This window comes from Micropterus dolomieu, linkage group LG21, assembly GCF_021292245.1.
Source record: "Micropterus dolomieu isolate WLL.071019.BEF.003 ecotype Adirondacks linkage group LG21, ASM2129224v1, whole genome shotgun sequence".
In the NCBI taxonomy this organism is placed as follows: Eukaryota; Metazoa; Chordata; class Actinopteri; order Centrarchiformes; family Centrarchidae; genus Micropterus; species Micropterus dolomieu.
The window spans coordinates 30,397,104-30,416,122 of NC_060170.1; the positions used below are offsets into that span (position 1 = coordinate 30,397,104).

Consider the following 19,019-nt stretch of genomic DNA (forward strand, 5'->3'; position numbering starts at 1 on the left):
TTAAGTGTTTTTTTGTGATTCATTGGTATCTCTTGGCTCAACTAATAATCATTTCACTCCAAAGCTGAATGGTCTCAGTAATTGATGCTTACAAACGACTAGGCTCCTTTCAACCAAACTTAATCCTCCTTTTCTCTTTTTTTTGAATGGCTCTGATTCACAAGCTTACAAACACAGGGGATAGTCTTAAGAAACCAAGTTAACAGGGCAGTGTACAAATCGTGTGTACTTCCCTGGTGACAGTGGGATGCATATGAATGTGGTGACAGGAAGCCAGGCACTGTAGATTGGTCCTGTCTGAGCTTGTCAGGTTTGCAATATTACTCTAAACAAATGTGACATTTTATTCAACAGACGTCACTCAGGAGGTAGATTTCTTTCTGTTAAAAGACAGATAATGGAAGCTACCTCAATAGAATACCACTGAAATGTCTTGAGTGCTGGCAATGCTTCAATACAGTGCAATGGGTATATATATATATATATATATATATCTTGGGTCCCTGTCCATTGAAATAAGAAAATCAGAGCAGAGTTTTTGTGTAGGACCATCCCAATAGCAGACTGAAAACAGCTTACAATGAGAGACTTTTGTCACGCCGTACAATTAGCTAAAGTCATTTCAGTTCCCCAAAAGCAAGAAGACTATGTTTGTTGTATAGTACAAGTTTTGAGAAGTACACGTTGACCTCAATGGCAGCTATTTAATGTGCTGCCCAAGGTTCCATAGCAATCTGTGTAATTAAAGAGCAAGTCCATTGGGCTGAATAAGCAGAACAGACAATCCAATGTCCATGGCTGACTTTCAAGAGCAAAATTTACCTCAGACTTATCTTGATTGGCCCCAATTATCTTCTTTGATAACATTGGTGTGTGTGTGTGTGAGTACGTGTAATGAAAGGTTAAGATTTATGTTCAGGGGGATGAAGCTGTGCCATTGAACTCAAGGAACCAGGGCTGTCTAGACTGCTGAGGATACCTTTAATACAGTCCAGGGGCAAATTGCAGCATTGGTGTACAGTAAAATCAGCATACCCAAATTAACGCTGTCAGAGACTTTTAAGTGTCTATATGGGTTCACACCGCAATGTGTTAAGTTAACTCTTTTTGGAGTGTTGGTACCTTAACTTTAGTTTAATTTTTTACCCTTTTTGGAGTTAAAATTTAATACAGTGTTAGTTTCTCTTAACACTTTTATCTAGTGTTATACATTAATCCTCTCAGAGGGACATTTGTGAAAAAGTGTTAACCCCATAACATTTTAAAGGTGTGAATCCATCTCTGCCATATTCCTCAATAAAGGTATTCTGGGCCTTTCAGACACATCACAATACCAACAGTGCTGTGCAATGAAACCCATTTTTTCAACTCATTATGGCGGTTTGTTGCTGCATCAAGCAACACACAGTGGTGGTGAGCTTGCACACACACCACAGTCAAAGTTTCACTTAGCTGAACTTTTGCTCTGAACCCAGTGGCAAGTGCAGCACAAATTGTTTCCTACCGGTAATGCTCATTAGGGTGGCTACTAACAGTGTGGTGACAGAAGACATAAGTTATGGTGGTGGTGGTGGCTCACAATTGTAAAATGACCAGGTGCCAGTAGAGCAATATCAATATAAAATATAACAATGACAAATACTGATTCATTTACTTATCAAACAGTGTTAAAGTTTAGACCCAGGTAACAAGCACCTAGTCCCTAGTTTCCCAGCAGTCAATGGAGTGTTTTCATGAAGACTCCTGGCTTCAGCCAACCAGTGTGTAGGTCTACTCAGTGGGGGCAGGGTGACATGAACACTTCAAGTGTAAAAGCCAGCCAGCCAAGTAAGAAGTTTAGAGTTAATATTTATACAATTACACTTACAAGTTTGATTTAGTAACACTTTGTTTTTACACTCAGTTTTGACAACAACTACTTTTCAACTTAGAGTTAAATATATTGGATTTGACTATCATAGTAGAACTAACTCTACATTTACTCAGATTTCAGCAACGCCAAAAATGTAACTCTTCTCAATTTGCTGTGCACCTTTTACACAGAACCTAGAGACAAAGATAAAGTTGATTGGCTAGTAGGTTTTAATTTACACAAGAAGTCCTGACTGACTCGTGACAGGTTAAGTCTTACCATCAATTTAAAATAGGCCTACTGTGTTATTCCTCCAAAATGCCACTATGCCACTAACATTGCCACTATAACTACACATTGGGTCAAAATAGAGTTAAGATGTCACTTTTTGATGCATGCTTTACCACATGAAAACTATTATTATAATTGCAGTGCAATAAACAACCATGTACAACTACAGTCAACTAAAAAAAGTCTTAAAGCTAACAAAAGCAACAAAAAGACAACCTGACATTTAACAATTGATCAGACAATCCATTTCCTGATATTGAATTAGTCACCAAAATACGTGTGTAAGCTCAGTGTAGTGATTAAAAAAGACAAATAGACACCGAGCAGGAGAGCCAGCTATAAGTAAAAGCCAGCTAATAAGATAGCCACTTCTAGCCTTTGCTTGGGTAAAACAGATTTTCTTTTACGATTTTTTCTTCTCTAGCTGTTACCAAAACTGAAAAAGATCCAGTTGATGAGTCATTTTGGTGATTTAGTTTATTGTTCCACACAACTACACTAGGTATATAAATCCAATCATGCACACGTAAATTTCAGTGGGCGATTACGTGCGTATAATTGGAAATTGTAAATTTTATTGATTTCAATATAATAGTAGATGGACAGCCAGACACAAAACAGATATACCTAATATGGGTATTTTATGGACAAAACAGCTAAAAATACACAGTTTGTTGCATTTCTTGAAGATCAATTATGTAGGTTCTGTGGCAATGCTTTTTTCAGTAAAAGAGAGAAGGGTAATCACAACCACCACAGAGACTGCAAAGAGAGCCTTCAAATTGCTCTGGATCCAGGAATTCATGAATAAAGCTGGATCAACTCTGGCAAGAGGAAACACTTGGAGACTCCATGTTACATTACTGATGATGTGTCTGAGCAGAGAAGCAAATGATTCATAGAAAAATGCTCATGTAATAGAGCATGAATGATTTTCCCACATTAAATATAATTCTTTCAGCATTGCATTTGTTTCACGTCAATAATCAAGTACATTCTAAATTGTAGCCTACCATAATGTTTTGCTAATTGCTTTCATCAATTAGCTGGCTGAAGAGCGTGGCAGTGAGTGGGACATTTTATATTCATCTTAATAATTATATTCACAATAATTAGAAAAAACCCTAACTAGTTTATGGTAAATTTCATAGTAAGCCACCCAGTTTACAAACTCAACAGTAGCTACTCAAAAATAAATGGAAACAAAATGCTGCACGTTACTCCTTTAGAAGTTTAAGAAATTGGTTCACACTAAAAAAAGGTCATAGTACATAGATGTGCAATGAACCTGGCTGTCACCTGAATGAAAAAAAATGGCGTCTTAGCTGCTGTGATATTGTCCTGGAGAATGTGTTCACCATTCATTACCAGTTTTGCTTTCACAGTAGTTTACCCAATAATCACTCATTCAGCGGTGGTTGTGCAAAGCTTGGGTCAGCCTTGGTCATTCTCAATACTACTTGTTACTTGCACTTCTTCTATTCTTTCTGAGCTAGTAATTTCTGATTGTATGTTATTGGATGGATTAGACCTGCAAGGCCTTCGACCATTGCTATGCTGATCTCTCTCTCTCTCTCTCTAGGACTCTGAGATTTTAAACACTGCTGTGCTAACTGGGAAGACTGTGGCTGTCCCAGTAAAGGTGGTGACCATTGGAATAGACGCCTCTGTCACTGATGTCTCTGAAGCAGTCAAGTGTTGTTCTACAGACGAAGACGTGGTCAAGGTCAGTAAGATGAATTGCTGAAAGGGAAATGAGCCTCTGTAAACTGGTTTTCATGCATTTTCAATTTCCTCAACAACAAAAACACCCAGAATGGAAACGCCAAAAACCAAAAAAAAAAAGAGTTAAATATAGAGATAAAAGGTTTTTGAACTTGGCTGAGGTGGAAAAGTCGCTGTGCTCATAAAAGCAAATTGTGACAAGGTGCAAATAGAAACAGATTTTATGCAGCTAAAAGTTAGTCACCTTTGTAGAATCCATGCTGTACATATATAATAAATGAAATATATATATTAATAATTGAAATACTAATAATGAATTATTTAAAATGTGTGCAGTCCATTTACTGTAATGACTGTTGGCACACTGTTCTGGTTATTAGAGCAACTGAACTTCATCACCTAGTAAAGTGTCAATTTGTAGTCAAATTGAACTGAAAAAGGATTAACAGTAGGGATGGGTATCGCTACTCGATACCTTTAGGGTACCGACCAAAACAGCCCAGTATCGAGTAGAATCGAAACGTCTCCAGTCAAACCAGTACATGGCATTTGTAGGGTTTTGCTTGCAACCAAACATGCAAGACACACACCGAAAGAAAGAGAGCTTGCACTTTTTCCCTTATGTGCATGTACCATATACTGTATAAAAAAGTCCTGCCCGAGTCCATGCATGATTTTAACAGCTGCCCAACTTTGGTGGCGGTCTCAGGCACGTTCGTCACTGTTAAGTTTATCACCACAAGCTTGGCTTCCCGTTGGTTTCATCGTTTTAATTTGCTGTTCACATCACTTGTCACTGAACGATCAGCTGATTTTACTCACTGAGCCTCCAGCTGAAGCTGCGACAGATATCAGATGTAGTTGGTTTGATCAGCTGGATGTGCAGCCTCTCTTTTCCTCTGTTTGTGAGTCTTTAGTGTGTAGTGTACCAACAGTGTGGATTTGTGCATTTTATATTAAATAAATTTGGACTACTCCAAATTCCTCCTCTCTCTCTGAGAGAAGGAGGAGGGGGGTTTGATTACCAACCCTCTACAGACAGCCGAAGCGACCCCCAAAGGAAGGGGGGTTGAAAGGTCGCTTTCCCTAAGTGCTATTCCTGGGCAGTTGATCGGAAAACTGGCCACCTTTGGCAAAAGCCGAGATAAGCCTCTCTGTGCCTGAATTGTTAAAATGACAAAGAAACTAACCAGAGATTACAAACAGCCTATCGAAACTCTCCTTAAGAGGGGACAGGAAACCCTAAACCGCCCCCTCACACACGTAACCATGGCAACTGACCTTGCTCTGTGTTTAATTACCTCTCATCAAAGGGATACTCCTTTTCACGCCCAGGTGACAAAATCCAGGACACCAGGGACAGCCCTGAACTTCTTTTGTGTAAACAGACTGCTGTCTCCAAAGACTCGAAGCATTACTTAGTTTAATTAAATAATCTGTTAGTTACTTGATTACGTTTGCCTCTATTTGATTAGTTATGTTACCATGTTGTTGCTATCTGTTGTTGATATTATTGCTGAAAAAATCTAATTAAGTTACTTTTGCAGTGTTTTAATTTTCAGCAAGGTTAATGACATTCCTTCATTTTATGTGTAACCAATGCTTGTTCACAATGCTTTCTGACACCTCCTTTAGAAATGAGGATAAAGAAATGTCATCCTATACTTAATTGCCAGCTTGAATTTAAGGTTAAGTAACTGAATTTCCCAGCTCCTATGCAAAGATTGTCTTAGGATTAATCAGCGCTATCCTCATGTAACCCGAGCTCCCCCAAGTGGACAAAATAAGTATTACATACCATCGTATGAAATGCCGTTAATGTATAAATGTCACTCCGTATTTATCTTGTCAGTAATCTAATGCCATTCGTGTATCTTGCTTATATTCTCTAAGAACGTGTAACAGCCAATGTAAGCTAGTTAAGTTCCTCTCCTCTGATATCATTCTGAAATGCTAACCTTTTAAGGTCTAATTACTGACAATTGTTTTCCTGTTACCAAATGCTTAAACTTAGAACAGTACAACCGTTTAACAATTGAGGTTTGATTGTGGGAAGAAATTTGATTATAATACGTGCAAATAGATTTTCTTTTCCTTTTTTTTAGACATATTAAAAGTTTAGAAAGATGGCCCGCCCTGTGGGAAACTAAGGACTGCCCTCTGGGGAACCACGCCCCAACCAACAAAAGCGCGACACACAACGTCGTTCGAATTCTCTTCTCTTGTTCTTTGTGCTCTGTTTTGTTCCTGCCTCTTCAACAGCGCTTCGGCACGCACCCGGCGTGCCCCCTCTCCCGGCAACGCCCTAAGAGTTCGGCCCAGCGCAACAAAAGCCTTTGTTTCGTTTGAAGCTACACACACGAAGTGCCGCAACATCGATTTTTCCCTCGGTTAACAGCAACTTTACTTGTTTTATTTTCTTTCTTTTGTTTTGTTAAAAGTTATCAGTCCGTTAAGTTACACTAGTCTAATTCAAGAACAACCAAGTTCCCTTTTTAAGCTTTATTCGTCGAGCTAACGTCACCGAAGTCAGACCAAGCTACATGGTCTCGCCAGCGCAACAAAGAACACCTGAACTGCCAGACGGAGGATGGCCAACCCATGAGGGTTTTTCTTCATTCCAGACACGGAGAACCTCGGAGAATTCCCTAGCAAAAAGCCAGGAATTGGGCAGCTAGCGTGGGACCCGTGCAACAGGCCAAGGCAGGCCGCCGACCTACCGTAAGGCAAAACAAGGCATCCTGTGGTCAGTGATGTCCAATAGTTGTTAATCCATTATATTCAGTCCTTAATCCCCTAGACAAATTTAACCGAGTTATCATCTAATTGCATTCATTAGCTGCTGTATGAGTCAAATTCTCCCACAATAGACCTCCATTCTCATTTTTTAGCCATTGTTTATTTCTCTGATGTATATAACCGCATTTTTATATCACCTTAGTTAGCTAATAAATTCACTGTAATCAAGGAATTGTGTGTGTTGCCTATTTCTAAGTCCCTGCCAAGAGAATGCACTCTTCAGATGAGACTGACTGATTGATTTAAGAAAATTGAGTGATTATTAGCTAATTGATCACTAGTGAATAATTGTATAATTATTAAAATGCTACCCAGAGGTCCGGAGACTTTGGGTTAATAATAACTCCAGTGGTGCCCCGAAACGAGAGATTTATGGATTAATATTTTCTGAATATTAAAATTCATAATTGGGCATTCTCATAAATGTATTAAAAATATTGCATAGCTTTAGACCTGCTACAAGTGCATAGGTGCCATTTGCGCTGGGGACGCTGGGGACGCTGGGGACGCTGGGGACATGCTTTTGTCCCCAACACTTTTTGAAAGCAATTGCTAAAAGTTTTCTGAAAATTAGCTTGCAACAAAAATGTTAAATAACAAATAAAGATTCTATGAGAAAGGTTTACTTGCACAATAGGAAAACAATGTAAATATGCAATGTAAATATAGAAGAAACAGATCTGCCTTGTCCAAAAAAACAAGCTGCTGGGTACCCGCTGGACAGGTCGCCAGTCCGTCGCAAGGCCACACATAGACAAACAACCAGTCACACTCACTCACACCTCAGGACAATTGAGGGTCACCAATCAACCTAGTCCGCATGTCTTTGGACAGTGGAAGGTGGGGTTCTTCTACATAGCATTGGAGTATCTTATTGTCTTGTTCCCGTGACTCCAATATTGTGTATTCTCACGTCTCTTGTACTAAGTGTTTCGTCTCATCCCTAATCTGAGCCCTTAAATGTCCCCACCACCTTTCAACACAAAGTGACGACCTTGCTTTAGTGTAGTTTAGTGACTTGTTTAAACAGACTCCTTTCTCGTCACTGTCGTTTTTGGAGGAGATTTGTGAAACCACCAATAAAGGAAAAAGCACTTGCGGAGATCCTTCGCTTCAGTTTATTGAATGAAAGTTAACAAAATAATTTTCCGTTGTTTACTTTCAACACTAGTAGCCTATCAAAAAATTACCTTAAATTCATTTCCCACAACTTATTTGGTCACTAAACTATTTCACTCCTCTCTCATTCAAATATTTATAAAATTTGCTAGCTGCTCTTTCCCCGTATAATACCCGTGAGGATGAACTAATTAGAATGAGGAGCCATCTGATACAATTTCCCAATACTTTTATGTTACAATACAGTTATTTGAAACAAAAAAAATAATAACCTTGCTTGTCCATAACAACAATAAAAAACAATAGGCTATCATTCAACTACTATGGCTTCAACAGGTGGCATTTTATGCAAGGTATCGAAAGTACTCTATTGGTATCGGTATCACTTTAAGGGTACTGGTTTTGGTATTGGTAATATAAAATTTTAAATGATACCCAACCCTAATTAACAGCAAATATGTACATTTAATGACTGAAACTTTATGCAGGTATTGTGAAACTTCACAGACTACAATTAAAGCTTATGTGAAAGATAGATGAGAGGATATTCTATGTTTAGCACATCTATATAAATCCTCCAGAAAGGATAAACAAACACCAGCAAACAACATGAAAGTGGGTGTTTGATATGCAGTGACTGCTGACAGGTTGCTCAAGTTTTCCTTTATTTTTAGAGCCCCTTTCAAACCTGGGGCACAACACAACAGAATAAAAAGACCCTTACAGTGTTAAAGTTGTGCCCTGGAATCAGTGGCTTTGCTCTCCAAAAAAAACCAAAGAAGTCGTTCTCCAGCAGAATCCCAATAGAAAAAGAAGAAAATCACATTGTCTATTGCCTGCTTCCAGTGGATGAGATGTTGCTCCGTATCCTGAAACGGCACCTTGCTGTGCCAAGGGCTCCTTCCAATTGTGTTTCCAGTTTGAACTTGTCAAGATCAGAAAGGATAGTAGGATGCAGCAAATCAAACCCAAGTAATGCACACTAAAGAGCAATAATGGAACACAATCAAAAAGTAAAGTAGGGGAGGATATTTTACCACATCGATCCACTTTATCATGTCTGAAGGATCAGTTAGGGATGGTTAAGTGAGGTCCAGAGGGAAATTAATTAAATTGCAGTCAAAGATGCATTTTTAAAAAGCTGCAGTTTTAGATCAGAGCACTCATCCGGCGTGCTCACTGCTGCTCACTCAGGGAAGTTCTTTTCTAATCATAGCCTGTGATACTGTATGTAAACATGACTAATTTATCTAGTTTTGACCTGGGGAATTAGTGATAAGTAAACAGAGAGTGACATTAAACCTGAATAATGAATCACAGTTCACATTAAATGATGCATCTACTTATAATTACCGTCAATTTGTAAGAAATACCTCAGGTCACATTTTTTCTTTAAACCTCTTCGGAGATTTTTCTTGCTTGCTCTTGCTTCTTAACAGTTTTTTTCCTGACACACATAGGACTGCCTTCATTATTTTGCACATACATGTTGCTCTGTCTGGATTTAGAGTTTTGACAGTTTAGATTTAGTGTCAATGCATATAGCCTGGTTCACAGCAATGACTGTGTAGACTGTGGGTGGGTTAAAGTAGATAAGTAGCACCAGGGGCGGATTGGCCACCTGGCAATTCTGGCATATGCCAGAGGGTCCGGAGCATTTTGCAGAGAAACACTGAGAGAAATGGTCATCCATTACGCTCTAAGACTCGGTGGATATTTCACAAGTGCAGACCAGGTAAAGCAACAGTGAACACTTTGGTGCAGGTGCAACTGGGTACAATGTTGGTTTCGGTTTCGTTTGGCTTTCTCATTCACAATCCTCCTCCGCGTACCCGCCGGTGAAAACAGAATCGCGGGTGGAAATCGTGAGTGCTGTGTCATTTTGGCTACTTTATTAAACAGCCCACTGCTGATAGAGAAAGTAAACAGGGCTGACAAATACAGGGAGAGAGAAAGAAAGAGGTAGGGCAAGCCGCTGTGTTTGCAGCAGAGGTGTCTGTTCTGTTCTTGTGTGGACATATTAGAAGTCAAGGCAAGGAGAGCAGAATTAACTAGGCTAATGAGTAATGTTTTTATTCATGTGTATTCCAATGTTGAGCGCAGTGTGTGGGAAAACATTTTTCTGCAATGCTCTATAGGCTACTGTGTTAATGGTTGTTCGGGTTTTAATCAACTCTGTAGTAAAGAAAGACAGTAACAGCAGACAAACAGACAGAGAGCACACAGACTCAGATGGACAGCCATTGTTTTAACTGATTGTGTAATTTTGTGTGCTCTTAAAAAATTTGTGAACATTGTGTGCCAGTCACATACATGAAATGTTACAAATCTGTTACCATTGGTGTCATTTACACTGGGGTCTCTGGGGACATGTCCCCATCACTTTTTGAAAGCAAAATTGGTTAAATATGTTCTGAAAAATAGCTTGGAACAAGAATCTTATTTGCGCAATAAGAAAACATGCAATGCAATTTAAATATAGAAGAAACAAATTGTCCAAGAAGTTACTTAAACTACTAAAAACAATTATTTTTTATTTTGGTCACCAATCAACCTTGTCCGCATGTCTTTTATTGTTATATTTTGAATTGTCACCTGCTACGTGGATTTTGTGCTGCCATTCATATAAATAGAGCCATTTACTCTATAAATAGGTGCAGAAAATGTCTCCAGACTGCAGGAAATTAAGAGTTTAATGCTCAAAATCTTCAGGGGGAGGTCCCCCAGACCCCCCACTCGGATATTTCATTAAGGAATATTTATTCAAAATAGTGTTAAAATATCTTTAATCACACCCCTATTCTCAGACCTTATGTCACCACGTCTTTTCAACACAAAGTGACGCCCTTGCTTTTACATACAGTCTGCCTATTGCTTATATTGTTTCACCATCTGTACACAAATGTAGCCTAAGTAGTGAATGTGTGTTCGTGGGGATACCTTTACAATTATTCATTTAGCTGACACTTTTATCCGAAGCAACTCACAATTCCTATTTGTATCTGAGGTTGCACGCCTCTGGAGCAACGAGGGATTAAGTGTCTTACTCAGGGACACGTTGGGGGATGGGTCACAGTGGGCATTGAACCCAGGTCTCTCACACCAAAGGAATGTGTCTTATCCGCTGGGCCGTCGCCAACCCTTTATGTCCCGGGGGTGAGGGATCACTGATTTTCTGCATCATTTGCCTGTACCTTAAGCTTGTTAAAGGTACAGTTATGTACCCTTTGCTGTCAGCAATGATTCTGTACCTTTAAAAATAAACAAAGGTCCACGGTTAACACCTTAAAGACCATTTCCGTACCTTACAGGGTACTTTTTTGACAAATGTACCTTTAGGGAAAAGAAATGATACCCCTATTTCTCTGTGTGTATAGCTGAATCAGCTGCTTCTCAGCTCAAGGACAGTAAAGTTCCAAGGCAAAAGAGTGACTGAAGCACACTGATTAATTTGTAGCCTTTAGTAGTGCAAGCAGACCAACGTTTCAAATGGACAAAATGGTCAAAATAGACAAAGACAGCAGGGAATCAAATACCAATGTTTTTAGAAAGCTGGATAAAGTGATGGTATTTGACCCACAATGTACCCTTCAGCCTTCATTTGAGACGCCCTGGCCTTTCAAGTATCTCCAATGTAACCCATCTACCATCTATTACAAAACACAATGTTTTCCTAAACCTAAAGGCGTTTCATAAGGACGCTGAAGGATACGTTGTACATTTGAGTCCTAGGATTTTTAATTGAAAATTATTTCAGTTGCTCACACACACACAGACACACAAAAAAGAATCTTGAAACAAGATCAACAGCATAAAGAAGTTCCATAGTTTATTTTACGTTACGTATTATTGAAAATCTTCTGTCTTCATGTTAGCTACGAACTGTACTTACTCAAGGTCATGATGTGAGCAGGCTCTTATACCCACTTCTTCCATGGAGCAGGGCTATTAGAATATTTACAGACCTTCCCCTTGCATTTAAGTGAGTGGTGTAGCTTATGCAGAGGAGTCTGAGCGGCTTAATTGCTTCTGTCAAGCCAACTCTGTGTACAAGCCAGAGACAGGCTCACTCCACCTTCATGCTCCCTACTCCCATCGCTCATATCTGCCGTGGATTGTATCTGTCTGGTGAGTTGTTAATTTTCTGGGCTAGATCCAGAGACAGCCTTAATGTCCTCTGTAAGTATTCTCCCGTTAGCTGCCTAATGTGTCTGATTAATGTGGCAGTGGATCCTCCTGGACGTTTATGATACTTTGTGAATCAGAATGACGGCAAGTGTGTAATTCACAGAGACAGTCCCACCCTCAGTCTGCCACAGCACATATCCTGCTGGGAAGTGTATGAGGGGTTAAAGGGACCACTGATTAATTAAGGGTTGTCTTTCTATGTTAAAATATTGATTTGGAGCTATGTCGGCCAATAATACAGCACAGCAGAAGGTATAAGAATGTCAGTGTAATGTGTTGGGATGGCTGGATGTCAGCTGCCATGTTTTCCATAATTGTTTCTGCTTAGGTTGTTTGGGAATAGATCAAAGAAATGCCAGCAGGCAGTTAATTTTCCTGTCATGGGACATAGTGTAGCTGAGCTGTATGTTAATAAATTCCATACTTATTTACACATTCTTTTTCTATAACAAATAAGAGTAAACTGAGGTCATGTAGGCTTTTGTGAAAGTGGGAAGAAAAATAAGCCTATAGGATAAATAAAATTATGAGCAACATCCATCTTATTGATCATGAATTCAGATATGTCACTGTTAGATATGGTCATTGAGCCTCATGTGGAGCCCTGTCAGGTGTTATCTAGCCTGCAACCTAATGCTCGTGCTGACAGGTTGCAGAGCCCCAACATGTGAGAAAAGTCGGAGACGAAGGGGCTGTCAAAGCCACTTCAGTATCAGCAGACTGAGTGCAGCGAGAGAGAAAGAGCTGAACAATGAGGGCTGATAAGGAGCAGGGACTCCTTTGACATCTTTATCAGTTCAAACACACTCTCACACTGGGAGCCCTGATGGAGCCCAATCTGCTCCATGACTGACTGTAGCCAGGGAAGCAGCACTGCCCTTGTAGAAATGTTCAAAAGGTTCATTAAGCAACTCTGTCAGTCACTGTTACATTGCAGTGTTGTGGTGGCATTAGTGCACGAGCATTAAGGTACTACTATGTGTGCTCTGTACTCTTTAGTGGCTGTAATAACACAGCAAATATACATTGTTACTGCATGCATTCACTTGAGAATGCAGGACATCATTTCCCTGATGGTTGGCTGTAGCCTTGAAGAATGCCCTGCAGCACACTTTTCAGCTTTCTCTCAGGGCTTTCTAAAGATTCTTAAGGCCAGCGTAAAAAAAAATAAAATCCTCTGTTTTTTTAGATGACCTTAGATGATCTTTTTGCAAAAAAAACAAAAAAGCCAAACAAAAATTTATTTTTGCTACGAAATCTATATAAATGTCCCTGGTGTTTGTTTTGACTTTGACTTATTATTTTTAGTGGTTCCAACTGACCGATAATTTGGTTGGTACAAAATCTTTGTGTAGGGCGCTAAAGAATTGTTGACTGTCTGGTCATTTGCCATTACCCTACCATCTATCTATACATTATGTTTGTCCAGTTTGCACTAAAAGATGTTTACATGGATGTAAAAAAGGGAATGACCTTTTTTTCTCTTACTGTTTCGATTAAGGCAACACCATGATGCGTGTGTCCAAACATGCAGTGGTCCACAGTGCATTGTATAAAATCAATGCAGCAAATTCAAATATCTGCTTTTATTCATACAAACCAGCCAAATTTAGTTTCCACTGAAAGTCTATTGCTGGCTTCATTCTAGAGGTGATGTGAAGTGGTGCGAACTCCCACTCCGCTATAGAATCTGTCACACACAAAGTTTTCTTCCTGGTCACAGAGGATATCCTGACGCGGCTTCATGATGAATGGCTGTTTATGGTTTTATCTCGCAGTGGAGAAATAACTTGGAAGTAGAAAAAAAGATATTTCCCCAGACCATCTAATTCCATCTGGTTCCAGCCACAGTAGTCTGCAATATGATGGGATCAATAGGATTGACAAAGTGCCCAGAAAAAACAGGGTATCTCTGTTTAAGACATGCTGATGTATTGCCTCTATGAGTGTGTGTGTGTGTGTGTGTGTGTGTGTGTGTCTGCTGGAGATCCCTCTTGAGATCCTCTTTGGCTTTCTGTGTATTTGCGCATGTTATGTGTTTATAGTGGTTGCATATCATAAAGCTTTTAAAGTGAGAGGATTCTGGACATTAATCAAATGCTGGTGCCAATAGAGGAAGAATCATTGGGGAGGGGAGAGTGAGCCAAAACAACAAGGAGTTAAGTCTATTGATAGCTTAAAAATGGCCCTCTCATTTCTTTTGTAAAGCAATTTATGAAACAGATGGCTTTAAATTTGGTCATTTTATCAAGAGACACTGTTCTCATCTTTAATAGTTTCTATCTGGTGGTTTTTTCTTTTAGCTCTTTGCAGAATTATAATAGAAGAACAGACCATGACCTTTTTTCCCTCAGGTTCAAAGATGTCCTCCTCCCTCTTTTCTTGAGTGCAGATAGAGGGCCTTTCATCTTGTTCAACATAACTACAGAAATACTATATCAGTTGAGACCTCAGGAGTGTAAAGCCTTATAATCAACTTGGAGGGGCCGTCCTACAGTGTATGTGTAGTCATCGGGTGCAACCGTCAGAGGAGCTCAGCTTAAATGTTGCCTCTCTTAATCCTTCCCTCTCCCTCCACCCCCACGCAGGTGTCAGACAGGTGTGACTACGTTTTCGTGAATGGCAAAGAGATGAAAGGCAAGGTGAAGATGATGGTGAACTTCACCTACGGATACCTGAGCGCTCAGCTGGAGCTCAATGTGTGGATTCCTCGACTCCCCCTCCAGATTGAGGTATCAGACACGGATCTGAGCCAGATCAGGGGGTGGAGGGTACCCATTATGGCCACCAGTCAGAGGTACAGTACTGCATGCATCTGTCAGTTACAGGGCATTGTTTTCTCTCGTTTAACAACTGTTTTAAATCTTAGTGTATTCAACATTTCTCTGGATTTGTCAGGATGAGATTAAACCAGAGAAATATAAATAAGCAAAACAGTTGTTTTCCTGTGTTTATTTACACTAAAAAAAAAAAAAAAAAAAATGGAAGCTAGTTATTTAGCTAATTGGAACATTGAAAAGTTGACTCCGTCTTTACTTTACATTTACTTGTTATGTTTTGCGTAAGAATTCAACCTTCTGCAAACGGTTCTTTTCTCACTTACATTTCTTGTTCTGTTTTGCAAAGTGCAATTAACAAAATTAAAAGTAAATTATATTCAGTGAAGCAGTGCTGAGGATGAATTTGATTTTAAAAGTCTGATAGCTTGGGGGAAAAAGTTTCTCTGCAGTCTGGTGGTGCAGCAGCAGAAACTTCTATATTTCTTCCCAGATGGCAGCAGGATGAACAGGCTGTGGCTGGGGTGGGTACTGTCCTTTAATATCCTTTGGACGCTCTGTGTAGACACCTCACCTCACTGATATCACTGATGCTCGGGAGATGGGTACCAATGATCTTCTGTGAACAGTTTTAATCACCCCCTGCAGAGCCCTCCGGTCCTGGGCCGCCTATACATCCCATGACAGTTTGTGATGTTTCCTGTGAGGATGCTTTCTATTGTTCCTCTGTAAAAGCTGACAAGAACTTGGCACATGAATTTAACCTATTTAAGTTTTCTTAAGAAATGCAGTCGTTTTTTTTAGATTTCTTCACCAACATGTAGCTGTGAGATGACCATGTCAGGTTCTCTGTGATGTTGATTTCCAGGAACCTAAAACTGTTCACCTGCTCCACTGATGTAGACAGGAGTGTATGTCTTTAACTCCTTTTTTCTACATTACATTACAATTATTCCTGTAACTGATGCTTTTATCCTAAGCGACTTACAGTTGCTATATATGTCACACGCCTCTGGAGAAACTAGGGATTAAGAATCTTGCTCAGGGAAACAATAGTGGATGTGTCACAGTGGGAATTGAACCTTGGTCTCATACCAAAGACATGTGTCTTATCCACTACACCGTCGCCACCCCGAAAAACAATAATCAGCTTCTTGGTTTTGCTGATGTGTGCAGTTGGTTGTTCTCTGTGCACCACTGTTATGGGCCTAGAGCCATGTGTTTTGGTTTTGTGTCTGTTGTGTTTCTCTCTCCTCCTGTACTTCTCCAAGGTGCTGCCCTTCCCCCTCTGCAGCCAGGTGATTGTGCACGGCTGTCCCCACTTTGACTGGGAGAGAAGTGGATTAAGTGTCAGTGGACCAGGCAGAAGTTCTGCCTGTGGTGTTTGCAGTTGGGGGGGGACCAGTAGGTCTGTGTGGAGTGCTGCATGTGGAGTTGTTGTGCAGTGGTCGTACTCCCTCTGTGGTGGGAGGGTGTTATACTAGTGTGATCCCTATCTAAGTAGCCAGCTGTGTTCAGTTAGATAGTTAATCAGTTATTCAATTGGTTCACTTTCCTTTGTAGGAAAGTAGTGTTTAGTTATATACCCTGGCTTTCATTTGTGAGTATTTTCCTTTAATTGAAATAAATATTCATTAATTTATTTGCAACAAATCTGTTTCTTGTTTCTTTTAGCCCTGTTCTAATTTTTTATTGTTACTCCTCTCCTCCTCTGGGCTTGTGCCACCTGAGGACGTAACAACCACTCTGTGAGATTATCTATTTTCCGGCCGATGATGGTGGTGTGAACTTCACAGCCAGTTCTCTCCATGTCGAAGGATGCAGCTGTGGGTGTACAGCGTGAACAGGAGGAGGCCGAGCACACACAACTAGGGGGGGCTCCAGTGTTGAGCGCTAGAGTGGAGGAGGAGTGAAGCATCAGTGCCTTGAGTGGATCTAAGTTTGATTTATAAATGCACTTTGAATTCTTTCATCTCTAACGATAGTATTTTTCTTAGATTTTCCTGTTGGCATCACATACATGCTTATGAGTCAGAGTCCCTTGTCCACTTTTGCAGCAGTACTCGCTTGGTTTAAGAGCGTAACGAAAAGCCATTATTCCAGGTGATATATTCGATTTCAATCATGGCAGCCTTAAATAAGATAATGATCAGACTGAACACCACTTCACCTGTCTCTTCCTGACTTCAGTCCTACTGACATTTCTTGGCTGATAACAAAATGGCTGACCTGTGCGATACAGCTTGTCATTACGACTGGCTTAAGGTGGCCTGCCATTGTGCCTCTTAAGTCGTCAGTAGGACAGAACATTATTAGAGCTGTCTGGAGGTCAGACCTCTCCCCTGGGGTCTCATCACTATCAGCACCTCTGCCAATGCTGCTGTGCAGTGCTACTCTGCAACTGTTGAAATCCATCAGTTGATGGAGCAGCCATCAGCCTACCTGCAGTAATTACTTCTGGAAAAGCATTGAGATTGGACTTGGGAGTCATCCCACGCACCAGTGTGGCTACTCTAATTATCCCTGCTCCTTTCTTATTTTGAGTGACAGAGGTACAGCATTCGACTAATGCCATGGCTTGTCGAGTATGTTGCTTTCCCAGCTGTGGGCTGGTATTACTTTATCAGTGGGGACAGATGAGTTGTGTTGTCATTGTTGACGCCAGTACCACTGCTGCACAGAGCTTTGTTTCTCCCTGTCTTCCACCCTGGCCCTGCATTGTTTATCAGGGGATAACAGACGTGACCTTGCGAAGTAGCACTATGCCTGTTGACAAGAATGGGCATTGGTCCACTGTCCATAGGCCCACAACGTACTGAGTGACAATAGCAAGTGGCAGAACTGTCCTCTATCAGGAAGGCTGGGAAGTCGTGGCCACAATGGGGACATGGAGGGGGAGGAGAAATAAAGAGACATCAGTTTTTGACTGACACTGCCTGTATGGCTCACCTCTTCCCTGCCTAAGCGCTGTCAAAACAGGGACAAGATAAGCCTCCGCAGACAGCAAACCAAAGTGTAGGCGTAGCACTCAGGCATGCACCACTCCTTTAACACGTTTTTTAAGATATGTATATTAAGATGCCTTTTTCCTCATTTTATAGTGTCTTAATCTCTAGCAGTTACCTTTTTATTATTACATTTTTAATGTTGTTTTTACACTGAGTTGTCTCAACTGTGTGAACTGACTGTTCTCTTTTTGCTGTAAAACAAACAGCTGTGCTTGGATTCCCTTTAAAGATTCAAACAATAAAAAAAACAATCAACCATTGTCAGACAGTTCCTGTTTCTGTAGATATAGAAGCAGCACTGCCTATTCCTGTCCAAATGACCTCCGTCATGTCATTGTAGCAGTAAATGAAAATGCCCCAAAATGCCAAAACAACTACAGCACATGATCTGTGGGGCACAACACAAATAGGCATGACACACACATTAATATGCAGCATCTCCTCTGAGGTCAGAACTGGGTTTGAGAGTGACTGAAGCGGAAAGAAAAATTGCTTTGTGAAGCAGGTTATTCTCGGCGCTCAGTGTGATTTGTTTATTAGATTAACCTTAGATTAGATTTTGAGATGGCTGCTTAAGCAACGGCATATCAGATTTATACCGGAGTTAAAATGGTAGGACTTCAATATCAGCTTGTTTACTCCTGTATCCATTACACCTAATGTATACATGTCCTTACAAGTATTCTCTTTAAATGCTGATTCAAGCAATATGTCAGTACATACTCCCGTAACATCAGTGCCATTTGTCGATTCATTGGCCTTGAATGTCAAATAACAAATTCTGTTTACGCTCAAAAAATTCAACAATATGACTCAAAAGGATCCAAGCAAAGCAGTTAGTGGTGAGAAACTTTAATTACTGCCATTAGAATAATTGAAAGGCGGTGACTGAAATAATTTGCAGGTGGTTTTCTCCCCTGCATATAATATGTAAATACGTGGAGAGGGTGTTGAGAAAACAGAAAATTTAAAAGAAAAATGAATATTTGATCACAAATTCATGAATCACAAACCTACTTAGTCTGTTGGAATAAATGGTGTATCTAAGTGCTAAATTTCATGCAGCTCATAGTTCATATGTGAATTTGAAGGCTGGCCTTTAATTAGCCATGGAGGACTAAGGTAACCCAGGGAGGAAGCTCTTTGAAAACTAAAAGTATTATTATAAACCTTATCCTTGCCTAGAATTTTGGTGGAGTGTTCTACCTCTGTTTGTAAAATGATATAAGTCATAACAGTGGAATTAGCATTTATGAACAT

The 19,019-nt window shown here is 40.1% G+C and overlaps 1 protein-coding gene across 3 annotated transcripts in view; it reads left to right on the forward strand.

Annotated features, from left to right (window-relative positions):
• The window catches only part of LOC123960964 (transmembrane protein 132C-like), a 51,202-nt gene that overhangs the window by 23,584 nt on the left and 8,599 nt on the right, over positions 1-19,019 (forward strand). The window contains exons 3-4 of one of the 3 annotated variants that reach the window (XM_046036025.1): positions 3,726-3,869; positions 14,563-14,771. In XM_046036025.1, coding sequence (XP_045891981.1) covers positions 3,726-3,869; positions 14,563-14,771 — 353 coding nt within the window. Of the gene's footprint in view, positions 1-3,725; positions 3,870-9,471; positions 9,522-9,589; positions 9,652-14,562; positions 14,772-19,019 lie in introns of those variants that run through there. The other 2 variants (XM_046036027.1, XM_046036028.1) reach the window with 2 other exon arrangements.